The sequence below is a fragment of the Lichenostomus cassidix genome, chromosome 19 (genome assembly GCF_008360975.1).
Source record: "Lichenostomus cassidix isolate B80296 chromosome 19, HeHo_3.0, whole genome shotgun sequence".
Classification (NCBI taxonomy): domain Eukaryota; kingdom Metazoa; phylum Chordata; class Aves; order Passeriformes; family Meliphagidae; genus Lichenostomus; species Lichenostomus cassidix.
In genome coordinates this window covers 8,452,699-8,472,538 of record NC_139499.1, presented here as the reverse complement: position 1 = coordinate 8,472,538, position 19,840 = coordinate 8,452,699, and the positions used below count along the sequence as shown (strand labels likewise).

The following is a 19,840-nucleotide window of genomic DNA, read 5'->3' as shown; positions in this document are numbered from 1 at the left end:
CACCAGGGAAAAATTGATAGTTTTTTAAAAGTCAGTGTCTTTATACAAGTCCTTCTGTTCTTGTCAAGTGTCTGTGCCCCGAGGGAATTCACCCAGGTGAAATCTGGGATAAATCTGGAAAACTTAAAATCAGGCAAACCCCTTTGAACTTACGTTCTTTTGTTTTTTATTTAAATACCACTACAGCATATAAAATTACACTCGGAACTGAGGGGGGAAAAAAATACATACATTTGGGTTATTTACATAATTTACAGGGAGATGACAAAAATACAGTTGGCAGGCAGATGGTGGTGTGGTGACAGCCAGGAATCCTGAAATACAAACCCACATGGGAATTCCATCCTTGTGGGCAAAAAGAGCAACCAATTCAAGGATGGAGTACAAAGGATTTGGCTTTGGAACTGCTTTGGCATGGCTGGAACCTCTCAGTCCTCTTTTTCTTCTGCACAGTCACCCTCAGCATCCATTTCTTGTTTTTAATCTTAGCTCAAGATACCTCTGCACTCATTTCTTCAAGTCTTTTTCAAGTTAAAAAACACTAAACCATTTGAGCTGCATTCTTTAAAAATCACGTTTATATGGCTCATTTTTACCATCAGCACTTTTTTTTTTTTTTTTAACAAACTTCTGGAGAGAAGAAACACTGAGAGGAGAAACACTGAGAGTTTCAAACTCTCAGAGAATGCTGGTTGATCTTTAAATTAAACTCATGAACTGAAACTTTGACCAATGGTTTGACACACAAATAAAAAAAAAAGGTAAAACATTTTTTTAGAACTCAGATGGTGCAAGTTATTTGCACCATTTTTCAAGTATTCCTTGAAGTATTTTATTCCAGGTTGCTCTGCAAGGCTCTGCAACAGCAGCTCATTGAACTCAAGCAAAGCACTTTAAATTTTTCTCACCCATCATTTTGCTGTTTGTCCAACAAATTAAATGTTCACTTTTTGGTGTTACAGAACCCTTCCAGGTATGTTGTTGTATCACTCCAGGAACTGAGCAAGCCTGGAAATTATTTTTTCCCTGGAAATTATTTACTGATCCCATCAGCCTCAGAGGTTTTCACTGGAAGCAAATCCTGTTGAAAGGATTTTCTTCTCAGCTGTGACTGAACCAAAAGAATTAAAAACATGGACTTTTGCTCCAGTTCCTCAGTCCACTTTCACAGCTTCCTCCAAATTTAGGCACCATAGACAGAGGGAAAAGCCCCAGTACAACTTGCCTGGAGTTTTTGCTAAACTCCACTGACACTCATGTTAATTATTTCAATGATGGTGTTTTCCACACACTGGCACAGCTGAACATCAGGGTCCAGGCTGGCAGTGTCCCTGGAACAGCTTTTGTTGGAGGAATCCTTACAAAGCCCTGAGAAATCATGTGGCTTCTCCTTCAGCTGCTGGAGACCTAGAAAATAAAGCAGAAGAGGCTAAGTATACCTAAGTGAGTATTGAGAATTGTTATTTTCCATCCAACACAAGTTTGGATGTGATGAGATTGCAAAGCTGAGCCTGAACGACTTCATGCACAAAGCTTTACCCCACAGGTTATTTCTAGAGACATCACAACATTCCTGTTTCCTTTCCTGACTCCTCTGACTGTTTCCTTTCCCATTGTCAGAAACAGAAATTTTCCCTTTCTGCCTCCTCTGGGGTGTTTGACAAGGCTCTGGACTCACGGGTGATGATGGGGTCGAAGTCTCTCGTCTGTGTAGCAACATCAGAGGCACAAACTTGTCCTATTTGGATCAGCAGAGACATGATGTCCTCATAGAGGGGAGGGAAGGCTTGGCAGAAGGACACCAGACAGGGCAGGGTGGGCATGAAAAACGTGTAACGCTTGGACTGCGTCAGAACTGCCAATGAGAAGGAGATGGAGGAGTAAAAAGGAATTCTTGTGAAATGCAATCTGGCCCCCAGAGCAGGGAATTTTGGGGGTGCTGGGGTGCTACCTGTGAGCAGGGTGCCCATCACGTTGATGGCCAAACGAGCCACGCTGAGGGATTTGGGCAGAGCATACTGGATGCACAAATAGGAGAGCAACTGGATGGCAAAGATCTGGCAAGGAGGGCACAGGGAAAAGAGAAAAAGCAAGAGATGAGCAACAAAGCACCACAAAATGTGCAACACAAGCCTTGTAAAATACATTTATGTCTGATATGTTCTAGTTTTAACCTTGTTGAGTGTCCTCTCACCAACAGTAGCTTAATGCTGAGAAAATATTAAATAAAAGCAACTATAAAGTTGGTTTGATATCAAAACAGAGAATCTTTAGCCCAACAAATTGCAGTTACCTACAAAGCCAAGCCCTTAATTTAAGGTAAAAGTGCTACAAATATTACATTAATATCCCAGGCAAGCTAGAACACGATGGCTTTAGTGACTGGTTTATTCTCTCCTCAGCCAGTATTTCATCAGGGTTAATACCCACAGTGATTCTCCAGCCAGCTGAATGCACAGTACCTGTTTTTCAAGTTCAGGCTGAGCAATGAGCTCGGGAATGAAATCCAGACAGATGTGCATGGATGGGATCCCAGCCACTGTCAGTGCCAGAAGTTCACATGGATAACCCTGTGTGATTAGGGGAAAGAAAGGAGTGTCAATGTGTCACAGGTGGTTTTAAAAATTCTGCTTCAACTAAGATTTCAAGTTAGTTTAATGCTTTCTTTCAAAATGAATATATTGGTAACTCTATTTTGTTCAGTTTGCAGCAAGCCTGTAATGCCAAGGCAGCAAGAGGTAGGCTGGGTATAAACCCAAGGTCTGAGACAGTTCTTTATCCTCAACATTCAATTAATTATTTACAGGGAAACTCTCCCTCCACTCCCCAAAATAGACCAAACTGCAGTGATCCTTTCTTTCCACATCTTTCCCATGTTCCAAACTTCACCATCAGCCCAACTTCCTCATTTCACAACTGCACCATAATGACATTTTTTATCACTTAATCAGCTCCAGGTCAAGGCAAATTAGCTCCTTGTAAAGAGTCTGCCACATGGCAAGGAGCAATTTACTATGCATTAAAAACACATTTGTATTTTAAAAATTATTAATCTTTGCCCTCTTTTTTTTTTTTGAAGGTGCACAGCTCCTTTGGCAAGGCCAACCCTTCTCCTTCCATTCTAAAGAAATAAACTGTGAACTAACAAAAAGGAAAGATAAGGAGATGTTTATATTTGAAGCCAAATTAAGTTTTGAATAATGGGAATATTCATTTAAAAATACAGTGAGAAAAAAATAACCTACAAAAGATGTGGAACAAGTAATTATAAGATGGCTGGGGCAATTTTCCTTGGCCTGGATGGACAAACTAAAAAAGGACAGAGGCACAAAGAAGTGTTTAATGATGAGGAAGAGGCAGAGTTTGGTGCTCCATTCTCACCACAACCAAGAAACCACTGAAATATGGAGGAAATGTGAGCACTGCAAACTGGGGCAGACAGGAAGGAGAAAATGGTGTTGTTCTCATTTCTGAGAAGCATTCAGCAACCTCTAACCCCTCCATTGGCTCCTTCCCAACCTGCCAAACCACACCAGAGCCCAGAGCAGACCTGGAAGTGCACGAGTTTGACGATGTTGGGGTCAGCGATGTACATCTGGTGCAGCAGGCAGCAGATGAGGCACTGCACCTCCCGCAGGTTGCACAGCAAGCTCTCCTCCTCCTCCTCTGCCTCAGCAGCCTGGGGGCTCGAGGGGCTGTGAGCATCCTTCAGTAAATCCTCAGTGCTGCTGCTCTGCCCCTTCTCTTCTTCCGTAGGTAAGCAGATCTCCAGAAGGATCTGCACAGCAGCACTGTCCTGTGGAGAAAAGGCACTGAAGATGCATTAAAAAAACCCCAGTGAAATTTAAAAATTCACATACAAAGTAAGGACAATTTAAGAAATGGAAGGTTGTCACATGATTAGGATTTCTACCTAAATTTTTGAAATTTTATCTCAATCAAGACTCATAGAAAAAAAGGTTAAATCCCACAGATTATCATCATCACAGATCAAAAGAGTAAATTCAGTGGAATCTTGTATTGCTTCAAAATAAATATCCAGTGATCCCTAGAAGTATCCAGAGCAGACAAAATATGCACAAGGCCATGTAATTCACAGTATTCATGGAAGATCACCCTGCTCATTTAAATATTAAAGTTCCTATTAACTCAAAAATCATATTATAATGGGAACTCTCTATGTGACACTTCCAGACAGAGGGATGAAGAGACTGTCTGTGAAACAGGATTACTCAAGAATTTCCATAATGTCAAGCTAAGGAAGTGAACCATCCTTCAGCCTCCCACTTGCCAGTGCTGGCTGCTTCTCTGAAACATCATTCAGATGATCAGGCAAAAGTCTGGCACTTTTATTCACATTTTACTGCTCCAAATTCAAGCACAGACACAGCCTCTGGATCACACAAGCAACAAGGCAAAAGGGCTGATAAGCAGAACTCTTCTGTTCTAACAGAACAATCACTATCAAAGCAGTAAATCAGCAAAACGCCTCAGACTAGAAAACAGAAAAAAAGAAAATATTTAACCATCTGAATACAGAGGCAGTTTTCCATGGTAACTGAAGTTGGTAAAAAAATGAATTTAAAAGGTCCCATTTTTTAATTTCCTGTTTCTCTATTTCTCTTCAATCACTGTTTTTTCTCACACTGTGTAATATCCATTTCTTCCCTCTTACCTGAGCAGCAAGCAAAGCATTTTTCAATTCTTCCCTTGTAACTTCTGGGGCCTCTGGACCCATTGCATTGTTTTGGGATGGCCTGATGTCCTGCTCTGCTGTTTCCTTTAGGTGAGCATTAAGGTAAGCTTTTGAAGCAAGAAGATATCCATTCAACATGTGCAAAATGATATCCATCAGAGGAGGACTCCTGATATGGGAAAACACAGGAAAATAATGACATTTCAGAAACAGGAACAAACTAAAAGCACTCCCAAAGGCTGCAGCAAGGCTGTCCAACAGGACTCTGAGCTGGACAAGATGAAATGCTAGAACAGCAGGTCCAGCTCCTCAGTCCTCTGGCCAACAACCTTAATTTACAAGCTCCTATGACTAGTCTGGAAAAAGATGTTTTGAAGAGCTGAAAGCTTTTAGGATTTTTCTGTTGGACACCTTTGTGTTTGGCATTCACTGTGTAGCAGCACAGCACACAAACAGCTCAAGGAGGGAGACACTCACCTATGAACTCTCTGGTCACACCTCAGTACAATCAGGGGATCAATCATCAGATCATTCTGGGTGTACTTCTGCTGTCGCACTATTTTTACTGAAGGCTGCAGGGCATTGACAGTCATCACCCACAACCTAAAATGAGAATATTTGTATGATTTTTTTAATAGAAAATCTGCATAAGAAAGGGGGTTCCCTAAGCATTTGATCACTCAGCCATATTTTTCTAGATCTGTGAAGCAGCAAACTCCCATTTTTGAGCCTTGATACCTTCTGGGCATGACAGTGTTCAGAACCATCCAGAGTTTATTGACAGCCTGCAGAATCCCTCGTGGGACTCCAGCATCCAGCAAGAGATTCATGTTTGAGGTCAATACTTCTGCATAGGGGATCAACTCTCCAGCTGAGAGAAGAGTCAAATGTTCCAGGATCTGCATCAGCTGGGTGTGATTTCCAGGCAGCATGGAAAAGGCTGTGAGAGAAAAACAGGATCTTGGTGAAACTGGACTTTGACATTTGAAGCAGAACATTTTGGTTGTGCAAATGCAGTAGAATTACACACCTTCAAATCCACTCTACTCCAACCCATTTGGAAAGAATTTACTTGGAATGAAGTTATTTACCTTCCTGGAGCTGTTTGGGAGAGTGGTTCTTGGCCATGTTGGTGAGCAGCATCCTCCTGAGCAGGGCATCAGTGCCAGTGATCTGCTCCTCACAGATCCAGTCATCCACAATGCACAGGTGAGGGTAGTTGGTGGCCAGGAGCCTCAGCAGGGCAGAGTGCAACCCTTGGGGACATCAGGGACATGGACAGCTCAGATTTGAGCACCTGAACACATCTGTGCCTTTTATTTCAACCACTGACCTGAACTGAATCACTGCCAAGCAGCTCAGTGAGGTGAACATTCATAATCTGATGTTTTAACTCCAACAGAGAGGAAAAGTTCCCCTTTGGAAAGGAACTCTTAAACTCAGCCTGGAATATTGAAGATTCTCAGGTAATTCCTACCCTAAAACCTACTCTAGGGAGGTAAGACCTCCTCTAAAAGGAACTGCTTTCCTCACACTTTCACTGTCACTCTTCAAACATCTCTGCAATCTCAGTAGTTACTCCTGACAGATTTTAAAAGCGAGAAAAAGGAATTATAACCATGACAGAAGTGAGAGCCACCAAGCTGGAAATGCTCAGCTTTCCCTTTCGTGCACTTTAGACCTTCACACAGATTTTTACCTCCCAGTTCCTGCTGCAGCCCCTGTGCCTGCCGGATGAGGTACTTGATTGGAATCTGATCCATCAACGCTGAAGAGTAGGACTTGGGTTTTCTCTGCATTGCAGCTACAAGGGAACAGGACAAGAAACCACACTTAACAGCTAAAAACAAGTATTTCCCCAAATGAATCAATAAGGAAAATGTAAAGCACTTGTCTCTATATTATCCAGGTAAAATAGAGAAAATACCAAATAACTGTAATTGATTTTATAGTATTTCAGGCTTCCTGGATTAGCATGAAGAAAATAGTGCTGATGAATGGTGGAAGTTTTGCACCCTAAAAAGGGATGGTAAAACCACACACCAGGTATAAATACTCCATTTCCACTGAAATTTAATTCCATCAATAAAACACACAACAGTCTTTCAGAACTGATTTAAAGTCTCCATTTCAAAGGTAAAAATAGGATCATTCAGTATTACCAACTATAAAGTTGCCAACTCAAAGAAAAGTGTATGCAAGTTTGATGACACATGAATGAGTGAAGATCTCAATTAATTATGAAGCCTTTGTTAATTGTTGCTGTATATATTAGATGCTCATAAACATTTCTTGTAACTCTGGCCAGCTTGAACCTCTTTTAATCTGTAAAACAAATTACCCAACTACAGAGTTTTGGCAGAAACTTTATCTACTCAATCTCCACATCAACATTTTATTCACTAAAAACACCTGAACTTTTTACGCTGTGCTTGAATCTGAGAGCAGCATGAATTTTTCCTCTCTTTGCACCTAATTTTCAGTTAATCTGTTTCCCCCTGATGCTCTCACATTTACCTAGAATCTTTGTGTTGGCCAGAAGTGCCTCTTCATAGGACAGGACGTAGTAGAGGACGAGCAGCTGGGTGGTGATGCTGAAGCGCTGGGTGGGCCGAGTGTTTTCTCCCTGCACACAAAACCACACACAAAACTCATGTTGCATTCCTGATCCTTGGGAAGAAAAATTTGGATTCACCTACAAATATGATGAATAGCTGAGTAACAAGATTCACTTCAAAACAGGAGGGGGTTTACAGGCAGTACAGACAGAAAGTGAGGCAACTTAACACAAATACAAAATCCTGAACCACATTCACATAAAGTACATGAAAGATCCAAACAAGTCCCTTACCCCAGAGAGTCCTTGGAAAACATTCAGTATCTCCTGTTCTGTGACAGGCTGATTGGTGGCCTCTGGGTTGGATTTGGATGCAGGAGTAAGGATGGAGTTGATGTAGACATCAATCAGGGGAAGCAGCTGAGGGTGGAGTGGGATGGTTGTTTCACAGAGCTGCCGATAGATCCAATCCTGGAAGAGAAAATCCCATGCCATGAGCAGCTGCCAGGCTGGGGGGCAATTTGCCTTGTCTGCAACTACAACACCTGTTAATAAATGAGGCTTTAATTTTGAAAAGGGTAACATCAGTTCTGAGCTGGTCATGAACTCTGTAAACCAGACCCTGATTCAAAAATAAAACTTGTACTGGCTGGAAAATCATTCTGACTATGATTTTATTAAGCACAGATGGGGGAGAGATACTTACAATTTTTAACTTCACTAAGTTGTGGTCTCTGGATTACAGAGCTAAAAATGAACACCCTAACTTAATACACAGTTCCTTCTTAAATTATATGGTGGTAAGGTACAAGATTCATCAAGAATTCTGCTCCTATAATTCAACCAGCCTGCAAAACCTCATCAGCATTCAGAATTATGAACAGAAGTCAAGCAAAGGTCATACCTTAATGGATACTTTGTGCTTGGTGAAGGAACGACTCTTCAAGAGCTGGTAAATGCAGTGAATAGGTAAAAAGCCAGTGATGTTGGCACTGAGATTGCCTGTGACAGGAACACGGACAGCATGGGCTGTGACCACCTGAAGGGAGATACAATTAACAGAAAAACACTTAGCACAAGGTGGAAAAGTCACACAGCCACAGTCCTTACTGACATCTCCTTATTTCTGGAGAAGACCCCAAAGAGGGAAAAAAGAAATCCCTAGGTTGAAAATACCTGTTCAGTGAAAATCTCCTGTGTGAAGATTGTCTTCATTCTGCTGAGCGAGCTGGGCTTAATAACAATCTGAAATAAAGAAGAAAGTACTTAGAATTGGGAGTTCTATCTTTCTTATAATTAAAGACTACAATTTTATTTTATAAACTGTTAACTTTTAGCCTTTTAAATCTTGTCTTGACTGGGATACCAGGAAAACACATTATACCAAATGTCAAACAGAAATATTTTCTAAAGTCACAAGTTCATCATCCCATGTCTTCCTTGTCCTAAAAACTCCCTACCCACCTTTTACGTCTGCTGAGACACTATTTCACAATAGTGAATTGCTGGCAAATCTCCTTTGGTAATTTACTGAAATTAATTTTTACATATATAGGTATTTCTTTTAACTATTGAAAATAAAAACTTTGCAGCTCAATTAGGAAACTACTTCAATTAGTCTTCTAAAAAAGTTAATTCCTTGGAAGTAATTACTTCAAAGAGACAGCATTTCTTGAAGATACTTTTATCATAACATTCCTCTGTATCAAGAGCTATGCACATTTTAATGTTTTTCCAGAGAAATTATTACTCATTTTTCAGGTTATATTTACTTTAGGTATATTAGCAAAATCAAAGCAGTTTTTTTAATATCAAAAGTAAACACCAAAGTATCAAAACACAGCAAAAAGTTGATTTTAACAGACAAGTTTAGAGGCTAGAAACAGTTTAGGATTTACCTTCATTCCCAAAGTGGAACAGACCAAATCAATGATGGCACTGAGCTGGTTGCTGTGGAAATACATGGCTACCAAGAGCAGCATCTCCCCGAAGGAAGCAGACACACCAGAAATGCTGATGGTAACAAAGAGCAAGAGTTAGTTTCCAGTAGGACATAAATGGGAGAATACTGGAGCCATTAAAACAAATCCAGACTGCTCTCACCTTTCAAAGTAGGCTTCTTCCTTTATCATCCAACTGAGCCACATCACCATGAGTTGCTCCTGCTCTGGGGTGCTACACAAAGAAAATCCATAATAGATTCTTCTCCCAGAAACCAGTGCTAGTTTCCCTATCACTTGCAGAAAATCCAATATTGAGAAATCTTACACCAGGAGACTTTTTGTCACTTTCACTTTAGCACTCAGCTGCTGATAAGCAGTGATATTTGGCACAAAGGTCAGTCCAACTGTCAGGCAACTTCCTTTTTGGAATGCATCCAGCAGAAAGCTACACCCCTTAATTATCTGCATTGCTTCTCTTTTGAACAGAGACTTCAGGGAATTTAGCCATGAACTTGCTCTGAGGAAAAGTGAACTAGTAACACCTACTTCAGTCTTCAAAACACCACTCCAACTAAGTTCATGCCAATGCTTCCCTCTCCAAAGATTTGCAATAAAGAGGGAAAACAGAGTGAAATATCCACTCACTCGCCACCGAGTGAGACAAATCCCTTCCATTAATATACAGAGATTTTATACAGAATTAGGGGAGAAAAACTGTGCAGCTCTGGGTGCTAAAACAGTCAGATCTTCCCAAGCTCCTCCTGTACTGAGAGGTACCTGACCAGAGTGGAGAAGGCCAGCAGCATGCAGAAGGACAGGGACACAAAACGGACACCAGCCGGGGTTGCGGGAGGGCGGCTTGTCATCAGCTGCAGGAGCTGCTCAGCTTCCTCATCCGTGGGCCTGAGCAGGACAGAGAACAAAGCAATGCTGGGCATTTCACAGGGAAGAGATTTCCAGTCTCATCACAATGGTTAAAGATTGAATTTTCACTGTTATTTAGTCTATCAAGTTGGGAACTCTCTCTGAATTTAAAGACATAAAAATCTCTGTTAAGAGACAACAACAGTGAGAAAACTTCCCCAGAATATATTCTTGCCTATTAGTATAAATTACTTAAATTAAAACTAACAATGCATTAAGATGCTATATTAACACTCTTTAAAATGTGAAAGCAAAGAAACAGAAATTCAAAATCCATACAATGTATGTTGCTAGAAGAGAAAGTAGCTGGTAACTCTACACACTGCTCCAACCATGTGGGTTTAGACTTCTTTTAACAACTCTGCAGAAGTGATTTTGCAGCAACAGAGCCTCCGCTAGTACCGAAATTGGTGAGCTCTGCCACAAGTTTTGAGGACACAGTGGCATGAAGACAGAAGTGCCCAAAGCCCTCCCCCTCTGCTGAAATGGACAGCCATGAAGAAAAGCCCAGAGCATGCAAAGCATCCTCACTTGAGGCCAGCAATGCCCATGAGAGCGCAGTAGAGCCGCAGCAAGGCGCTGGCTTTCACCACGTGCTCCTCCTTGAGCCCTGAGTACACAGACACGTTGGGCTCTGTGTCAGCATCAGCCTCCTCCACAATGTGGGTGCTGCGCACCGTGGGCAGGATCCCCATGAGCTCCAGCAGCAGCTGCCTCCTCATCTGCCACAGCACAGAGCTGATGTTATCTCTTTTTCTCTGTGTGAGAGGTTAAAAGATGAGAATGTCAAATTCAGCCCATCAAACAATGTATGACATAAGAGTTTCCACAGTTAAGGGAAAAGGGAGGGAAGAGGGTTGTTTATTTAAATACACTTTTTGGTACCAGGGCAACAGGCAACACGTGACCGTATTAGAACAGCTTCTTACACCAAAATCCAAACTTTAACTCAACCGAGCAAGTCGAGAGGCATCTTCCTACTGTGAACACTGAGGATGAACATATTTGTCAGGTAAATATTACAAACATACAATTCCCTGGTTTCCATGCCTAAAAACCTCTCAGGAGAACAACCAAGTAGCTGCTGCCTTCATGGACATTATTTATATACCTGAGGGTTCCATAAGAGGTTGCCTTGTAAAGGTTCCTCCAATATGTACAACAGGATTTATGTGCATTCAGACAAATATGCAGCACACGTCCAGAGGAGCTACAGCAAGCTACAAGAACATTTCTTTAAAAGCAGAATGTACAAAGATTTTCCTACCTGTTGGCCATTTCGGATGAAAGTTCCAAACCAGGTTCGAACCTTTGCATTTGTCCCAAGCAGCAAACCACTCACAAAACACACCAGGTCACTCACTCCATCATCTGAGGATTCGTTCTTGGTATGATCCAAGGTCAAAGCCACACCGAGACCTGGTAGGTGACACTCCTCCACCTAGACAAAACACTCAGAGTTAGCCATCTTTGTGGTTTTAAAGCTTTCAGAAGGTTTTAAATGCTGGTTCTCATGACAGACTCACCACCATGCCTCGGACCCTCAGGGCTTGGGAAGGGTTCATCTTGCACAGGTGCCGAAGAGCTTCCGTTCTGCGCCGACCTCCGACGCTTTCCTCATCCTGCCGCTCGCCGTTCTTTATCAGACCTCTGCACACTGAAGATCCAACTGTGAGCAAATCTGCCCTTCCCAATGCTAATTTTCACCTCATAATATGTCTCAGTATAAGGGAGAACTGGTAGCAAGGACAGAGCAGGTTCTTAGCCCCAGCCATTCCCTGCCCAAGCCAGTTTTGGCAACAATGACCTACAGATGAAAATCTGTGACACACACTGAGCCTGGCCTACAATCAGGCTGTAAAAAATGGGCATCAGCATGATCAGATGGCAGCATCCAGCAGTTCAAATCTGTGTAACTCGTGGTTTAGCCCAGAATTAACTCTACTGCTAGAAATCATTTCAAAAGCTGAAGAAGAAACTGTAACTCACCCTCGTTGAAGCTGTCAGGGACATTGGCCACCAGAAGGCAAAGGAACCACGCCCCGTTTTTAACGTGCAACAGAGCTTCGGCCACATCCACTATTGGCAACAGTGAGGGCAGCTCTGGATGGAAAGAGGGTGTAAAAAGTCACAATGTTTCACAGGGAAACAAAAAAAACCCCGTTTGCAAGAGCTACACAGTTTAGATTAACCTTACTTCTGTCATAACAGCTCCAGAAGTTGTTTTGTTACATTTGTGAGAGGCCAGAAAACACCATAAATACAAAACAACACACCTGCTTGCAAAATGCAGAGAACATCTGCTGCCTCCTCCAGGTAAACAGGACTCTCGAAGAGCTCAGAAGATTTGAGGAAAAACTCACCATTTGATTCTGACACCTACAAGACAATATTTATCATCACTGGACAGGTTTTATGAAGCTATTTGTCTAAATCTGCTTTAAATTCAGCATATTAATTAGATTTAAAACTGTCAAACACATAGAGCTATCAATACAGAACAAGCAGGAAACGTTTGTAGATTAAGAAATATTTACTACTGGAAATACTTCAACACAGATGGCATCATTGCTTCTTTTCAGAAGAAAGAAAAATAGCTGACTAATAATTCGAAGTTTACACAAATAAAATGCTGGGATGAACAAGGGGTGGGGAAAGAGAATTATGGTGGCTTATACCACACTGCAATAGGAGTAAAGAATGGAATGGAGAAAAGACATAATTTCATTTCCAAATATGATTTCTGTAATTACAGATCACCAAATCACAGTATTTGGTGTGCAGCACGTTACAGAGTCTGTATAACATAAGCTAAGACTGCCCTGGTTTGCTCTGTGAAGAAACCTTCCTTGAGGAAGTCCCAAGGAGTTTAATCACAAGCCACTGTTCAATCAGGCTAAGATTTTGAGTCTAGAAGATAAAGACTAGAGAACAACACTCACACCTCCGGCAGCACCAGAAACAGAATGTCTCAGCCAGTCCAGAGTGCATTTTCACCAACCTAAAACTCACAAACATGCAGACTGGGAGAAGTTTACCTTGTTCATAATGGCCAGTAACTCGCTCAGCACCAGTCGGAGCCGCCGAGGAGAGTCACTGTGCTCAAACTCCAGCGTCAGCCCGTGCTGCAGCTGGGACACCAGGATGCTTTCTCCACTGCCACCTCCCAGCTTGTGCCTGGCAGACACAAGACAAAAATTCAAAACAAACAACTGTTAAAGTTTCTGCAAAGATAGAAATGCCTGCGGTTAAGGAAGTTCTCTAGCAGTTCTCTACGGGATCTCTTCTATCCTGCCAAAGATCTGTAAAGACTTGTAACTGCAGCACAAGAAAGCTAATTCAGTAGATTATCAAAATGACAAGTGCTCCTATTCCCCAGCAGCACCAACAGTCAGGAAAGCGCATCTCCCTGGCCTGTCCCTTCATCCCAGAGCCATCCCAGCCCTGCCCTGCCGGGACAGCTCCCCAGAGCATCCCGCACTGAGCCCGGGGGGGAACAGATCCGCAGGACACACGATTAAACCCTTTCTAGGGGCTTTCCTAGGAGATTCTCAAGGGTCACGAATGGCCGGGTCCGTCCGGCACTTGAACAGCAGCAACAACTGCAACAGCTGGAAAAGCCACACATCCACACATCCCCGCTCCCTGCGTTACCGGAGCTGCTGCTCCTTGCTGGCGTCCTGCTCCAGAGCGTGGAAATCCACGGACAGCAGCGCCACGATGGAGTTGACCGCCTCGACCCCCGAGAGCAGCCGCAGGATGAGCTTCTTGTCCTGCGCCCAGCTCTGGCTCTGGTCGGCGGGCGCGCACAGCGCCATGCGCACCAGGCACGGCAGCAGCAGCCGCAGCTCGGGGTCGCTCAGCGCGGCCAGGCGCACCACGTCCACCTTCTGCATGGCCTCGAAGGCGTAGGGGCTGACGAACTGCAGCGCCGAGCACTCGGCCATGGCGGCGGCAGCGCCTCCCTCACGGCTCCCTCACGGCCCCGCGCCCACCCGCCGCCGCCGCCACTACCGGGGGAAGCGGGAAGTGGCGTCACGGCGAGGGGTGGGGCGAGCTGAGGGGCGGGAAAGGCTGAGGGGAGGAGAGGCTGAGGGGAAGGAAGGGCTGAGGGGCGGGAAAGGCTGAGGGGAGGGAAGGCTGAGGGGAGCCGCCCTGCCCGCCCCCTCAAGAAACCCACAGCGCAATCAAGGCTTCATGAATAATTTATTCCATTTGAATTTTTTTGCTTTTTTTTAAAAAGTATAAACCTTTTTTTTTTTTTTTTCCCCTCTCCTTCTTCTTCTTCATTTCCTCCATCACAATTTGTACAACTCAGTGTTTATGGCATTCGGCGGCGACAATAGTGTTTGTTCCTTAAATCGCTTTTTTTGTTTCTCTGTCACGATAAATAACGACGGCGGCTCGGCTGAGGGATCCCGGCAAATCCAGCCGTGCTGAGGGAGAGACTCCCTGAGCTGTCCAGCCGGGCCGGAGTGGCCTTGGAGCAGCTCTGGACCTGTCCGGAGGGTGTTGGAGCAGCTCTGGACTTTCCAGCCGTGCCGGAGGGTGTTGGAGCAGCTCCTGGTGTCCAGCTGGCTGTTGGAATGGCTCCTCAGCGCGTCCAGCCATGGCAGAAGGGTTGGAGCAGCTCCCGGTGTGTCCAGCCGGTGTTGCAGCGATTCCCGTGTGTCCAGCCGGTGTTGCAGCGATTCCCGGTGTGTCCAGCAGTGCCGGACAGCGACATGTCCAGTGAGAGGCCACAGGCTGCGGCAGCCCGAGGTCCGAGGTCCTCACGTCCAGTTGACTCGGAAAAACCTAAAGCTCGATGAGTAGCATCCTGAAAAAGTGACCCTGAGGATTGTGGTAGGTCCCAAATCCAGTTTTACTGTAAATTAAGCTTTGCTCTGCTGAAAATAAAAAGTACACCCACAAATAATAATTAAAAAAACCCCAAAACTTTTAAGTACGAAGCATAGTCCTGGGCCCTTTACTTAAAAAAAAAAATAAAACAAAACCACCTTCCCAGCTGGAGGTTGCAAGACAGTAATGTTGTACAATGTCATCCCATTAATGAATTCTCCAAAGAAACCCAGATCAAAACAAGGTTTATGCAGCATTACTATCCCAACAGACTGATATGCGGTGCCATACTGTTGTGCAGCAAATTATATGGTGCAATAGCATTTTTAAAAACGTTTTACTCTTATTTTTGAAAGCTTTAAAATAATGCAACATAATATTTTGATATTACAGTATTAACAAATAGTGCTTGATTAAAGACATCGGCGAGTCTTCATAGCAACACACAAAGTTAAAACTACCATCAGAGGTAAATATAGAAATACAATAATCTGCGCCATAACTGACAGCTAAGTAAGAACATAGCTGAGGATTTAAATATAAATCCATTTATCTTTAATTATTTCAGAGAATGTTAGAAAGATCTAAATGTTACAGCTACTTTTAAAATGTAAGGGTTGTTACAAGTACAGCTGGTGGCCTTGCTGGTCTAGCAACAGGGTTTTCAGAAACCTAATTCAAATAGTAGTGAGTCAAAGGTGACTAAAAGGCTTAAATACAGTAATATCAGAGTTAAAATACGTATTTTTAATTAGAATAGAAGGATCTCAGCTGCTTCTTTCATTGGAAGAGATAAACCTCCACAGCTACTTAAAGCACTGACAGGAACAACATTTTCTTGCAAGGCCAGTTTGAAAAGCTGTAGCTGAAATTTTCAACTGCTTAAGCCTGTACTTGCTAAACAACCTCGACTTATTGGATTGTGACAATTTTAGTTATAAACCAGCTATTATGTGCACTTAAAATAAGTTAAATGGAAGTAGCTAACAAAAAAAAAGTATGCCCAATATAGTAGTTGGCTCCGTGGTGCTGGCAGGTTTGATATGTACATTGCCGGCTGTGACTATCACTCCAGAAATGGCCCTTCTAATCTTTTATAGTGGTTATAATATTATAATTTACTTTAATTGCATTTGATGGGGGGGAGGAGTGGGAAACTTTCAGCTTTCACAGTAGGAGTTTCACAGGGAAGGCTGGTCCAGGTAACAGAAGAGAGTTACACCAACGTTCAGGCAGCTGATTCACTTACCTTTAGGAATACAAGTCAGATTGAACACAAAGCCACACCAAAACCCAGCCCTTGGAACTTGGTTAACTGAGCCAGGGTTAGAAATGACCACTTAGCAACAAAGCTCAAAAGAAAAGGACATACACTTGGAAAATTCCAGTTTTAGGAGCACTTTTCCACTTCAAAAATGTCAACCAAATGAGAGAAAACCTTCTGTAAGACAATAATGTGCCGTTTAATCTGCGGTGCGTTACCGAGATAAAGTCATGGACAGACCCAGTTTTTAACTCTATTTATCAAAATATGCTAACTTCTGATTGCACTCATGTTGTTCTGAAGAAATGACTGAAAATTCTCATCACCAATTGTACAACTTCTTTATACAAAACCAAAAAAGTTGCTAATATTGTATGTACACGATTCAGTGAGACTGTTCATACGAAAAAAGATCACCTCAGGCAGGTATTTTGCATTTACGAAACGAGATTTTTCATGAACACAGTAAGTTTGGTAAATGCAAGCAAATTCTTCCTTGTAGAGGGTTAACAGCAGGTGCACAAATGGATCTTAAAACTTGCTCCTTTACAGGTTTAAACCAGTGAGACAGACAGCATTAAGACCCAGGACTTGGGTTATCACGACAGGCTTAGGGAGCGCTGCAGGAGTTCAGTTTTTCATCTGGCAGTCAGATAAGGAACCCAGAAAAAGCATCTGCAGCTGCTCTTCAGCACCCGTAGGGGCTATTTTAGAGCAGCACCAGACATTTGGCATGTGCTAGGAAAAAGGAAGGAAACTACTGAGAAAAAATGGTGGCTGTAGATAGAGGGAGTTTGGGAAAGCCTTGTGGTTTGTCAGTCCCTTCCTCGGGGAGGGCAAAGCCTCCTTGGCACATGCCCCAGCCAGAGCCTGAAAAGGGGATATGGGGAAGGCCATACACTGGTATTTGGGACCTTCACCACAGTGCCAAAAGTACATGGAAAAGGAAAATGTTCAGGGTTTCGTGCTGTTTTTTTTTACTAGTGGAATAAAATCTGAATACCAGAATTCACTGAGAATCTATATACACCACATTTTAGTTAAACACACACCAATCTTAAAGTCAAGATTGACTATTTTTGCATTTGTAAAATGGCTAGAGCTGGGCTAAATTTCAGCCTCGCAGGAGACTTTGGATAAGGTCAGAGTTTTCCACCTCAGATTCGCATTTTATCGCAAATGGGGAAGCAAACAATGCCGTGAGCACAGTGCCAAAAATATCCAGGCAGCAACAATGCACAAGAGATATTCTTGTGATATTAAAACTTGCATCCTGGAAGTGGATCTGAGAATCTAGCCACAGCCCTGAACCATAACACAAACTTCAGTTGAAGAGTTTATTCGTTTTATTCTCACTACAAGTTAAACCACCTACAATATCACTTATATATTGCCATTGTTACTCTGTAAAGGTGTGATATAAAATGCTGTAAGACCCAGTACCTTTTCAATTTATATAAACACAGTGAACTTCATTACTGTACATGTACTCTGCAACTACAGCTTAGCTGTAAATCCCCCACACACAATGGTATGGACATTAACCCCTCTATCCCCATTAAACTGTACATCAAGACAATACAAATTTACTGTCCCCACCCACCCCTTACAAAAAAATAATACTCTAAAAGCAACCTACTGCAACTTTTAATTAAGACGATTACATATATTTTAGACCAATTGCTTTAAAGCAAGAAGGCAGTATAAACCTTCTAGGAAAATTTTTATAAAAGAGGTTAAGAAATATAAGACAATTTATACATTTAAAAACTTACAATAAATAAGAGATGCAGGCATTTTTGAATACTAAGTACTATAATCCAATACAAGAACATCTTGATGTTCTGAAGCCATAGGTTGAAACTTAATTGTTCCTCATGTTTCTTCTCATCTCCATGCTTTTAAAATTCATTAACCATGACTGGGTACTATGGCTCATTACTCTTCACAAATACTGTGGCTGGGGAAAAATGGTTAATTTTGCTACTAAAAATGTTATAATACACTTTCTGATCATCATTCTGAAGCGTCCCCCATAGTCAGTGACTCAAAGACAGCAGGGCGATGGGTGCCCCTCTCATAAGTCAAAACAATATTTGCTGGAAGTAACAAGATTCATACCCCATCACAAACAACTTGCACTGAGAAGAATTATAACTTAGTCCTGCAGTGAAATATCCCTTTTCCTCATTTTTGTCTTGCAAAATTCAGATGAAGATCACAGCATATTCATGATAAAGTTATACAACTGATTCAGCACCACAAAATGAATTGGGAGACATGACCGTCTGTCCTGGGTTGCAGGATCACAGGTTAGCCAGGAGAGTGCATTGTACTGTTCCAGAACAAACCTGAAAAACAAACAGCCTTCTGTCAGGCCAACACATTTTCTCACCAGGATTTTACAGCCCTAATTTACTGTAATGCAGTTTCTTTGGCATCAAAAACATAAAGTAGGTTTGCCAACATTCAGAAATAGCATGTCTTCTGAATTAGTACAAGCAGTTCAGAGCTAAACTTGCTTTCAGTGGAAAACTGTCATTGTAATTGTCTATGCTTAATCCATATCAAGAGGTTCACATTAAAAAAAACAGAAAAAGAAAAAAAAAATCTGATGTTTTCTCAATGGCTGTCCCATATTTACATAGGTCTGGGCTCCTGTCCTTCAGCATTTCAGATTTTCCACAAGATTGCCATGCAAGATTCTGGCTTAACTATTACTGTCTTTTCTGCTAGACCTCAAACTCTCTTTTATCTTGAGGAATTCATTGTTTTTCAAACATTTTCAGTTGTAATCAACACTGATTGGTTAAGGAAGGACTTAGACATGTTTGGTTTTAATTCCACTGTTCTGTGACACTTTAATCACTTAAAGCACAGCAATTTATCTGCACAATTTATCAGTTGTGCAAAGAAAAAAACTAACAGCAGGAAAAACAAACATGCAGCTTCACTGCAGCAGCATTTAAAAATTAAATGCACAGTATTTTTGCAAGTGATCAATGATAAATACCTGAGCACATCAGAAGTTTGATTAGAATCAAGTGGATGGGAGTGTTTACTGTGGAGTAGCTCGTCTGATTGCACTGAAGGCACGTGGAGGTGCAAAGAGGCCTAAGGAAGGAAGAAGGAAGCCAGAAGTTACTGCCTGATCAACTCCACCATATTTCCTTCTCCCATATTGTTGTCCCTTGCAGTCACCTTCTCTGTCTGACACCCAGGCCAAAACAAATCTTATCCTTAGGCCATCAACAAGTTCAGGAATCATCAGAATATAAAGGCTTCCTTTATATTCTCTCACATGGATGTCTCCCACAAGCACAGTGCTAGTAGTGCAACATATTTTAGTGGGTTTTTTAATCCCTTTTCTACATTAAGTGATTATTAAAAAAGCAACTCAAGATGTCTAATAACACACAGACTTGGAAGTTCAGTTGCTTTCCATAGGCCTGGTCTATTTATATTTCATACATAGAGCTGCTTAGCGTAAATAATAAATCCTCTCTTCAAAATAATATCCTATAGCAAAGCCACAGCTGAGCTTAGGCCAAGAGGAACTGCTAATCCAGACACAAACAAGGCTGAAGAAGATATATCTGTATTATTAGAAAATA

At 42.2% G+C, this 19,840-nt stretch overlaps 2 protein-coding genes and 1 long non-coding RNA gene across 4 annotated transcripts in view; 1 reads left to right on the top strand and 2 right to left on the bottom strand.

Moving 5' to 3' along the window:
• Nucleotides 1–149: 149 nt before the first annotated feature.
• INTS2 (integrator complex subunit 2) lies at nucleotides 150–14,156 on the bottom strand. Of its 2 annotated transcripts, none has more exons than XM_085078477.1 (24): nucleotides 13,775–14,156; nucleotides 13,159–13,297; nucleotides 12,397–12,499; nucleotides 12,110–12,223; nucleotides 11,647–11,777; nucleotides 11,388–11,561; nucleotides 10,652–10,878; nucleotides 9,974–10,099; nucleotides 9,357–9,428; nucleotides 9,152–9,266; nucleotides 8,430–8,498; nucleotides 8,158–8,292; nucleotides 7,548–7,724; nucleotides 7,214–7,322; nucleotides 6,396–6,500; nucleotides 5,788–5,952; nucleotides 5,435–5,636; nucleotides 5,174–5,299; nucleotides 4,676–4,865; nucleotides 3,551–3,796; nucleotides 2,463–2,570; nucleotides 1,952–2,057; nucleotides 1,679–1,855; nucleotides 150–1,407 (listed from the first exon to the last, which is right to left on the bottom strand). In XM_085078477.1, the coding sequence occupies exons 1-24, from the start codon at nucleotides 14,065–14,067 to the stop codon at nucleotides 1,238–1,240; spliced, it is 3,579 nt and encodes a 1,192-aa protein (XP_084934603.1). In that variant the 5' UTR covers nucleotides 14,068–14,156; the 3' UTR covers nucleotides 150–1,237. The 2 variants fall into 2 exon arrangements, with proteins under 2 accessions (XP_084934603.1, XP_084934604.1); XM_085078478.1 differs by having other exon boundaries at nucleotides 10,652–10,842.
• Nucleotides 14,157–14,536: 380 nt separating this feature from the next.
• Nucleotides 14,537–15,116, top strand: LOC146429242 (uncharacterized). Its single transcript, XR_014855753.1, has 2 exons — nucleotides 14,537–14,799; nucleotides 14,831–15,116. It is a non-coding gene; the product is annotated as an uncharacterized LOC146429242 (long non-coding RNA).
• A 1,434-nt stretch (nucleotides 15,117–16,550) lies between these two features.
• Nucleotides 16,551–19,840, bottom strand: part of MED13 (mediator complex subunit 13) — a 49,762-nt gene continuing 46,472 nt past the window's right edge. The window contains exons 29-30 of the mRNA XM_085078476.1: nucleotides 19,240–19,340; nucleotides 16,551–18,577 (exon numbers count right to left, since the gene is read on the bottom strand). Of these exons, the coding sequence (XP_084934602.1) occupies nucleotides 18,445–18,577; nucleotides 19,240–19,340 (234 nt within the window). The 3' untranslated portion in view covers nucleotides 16,551–18,444. The remainder of the gene's footprint in view (nucleotides 18,578–19,239; nucleotides 19,341–19,840) is intronic.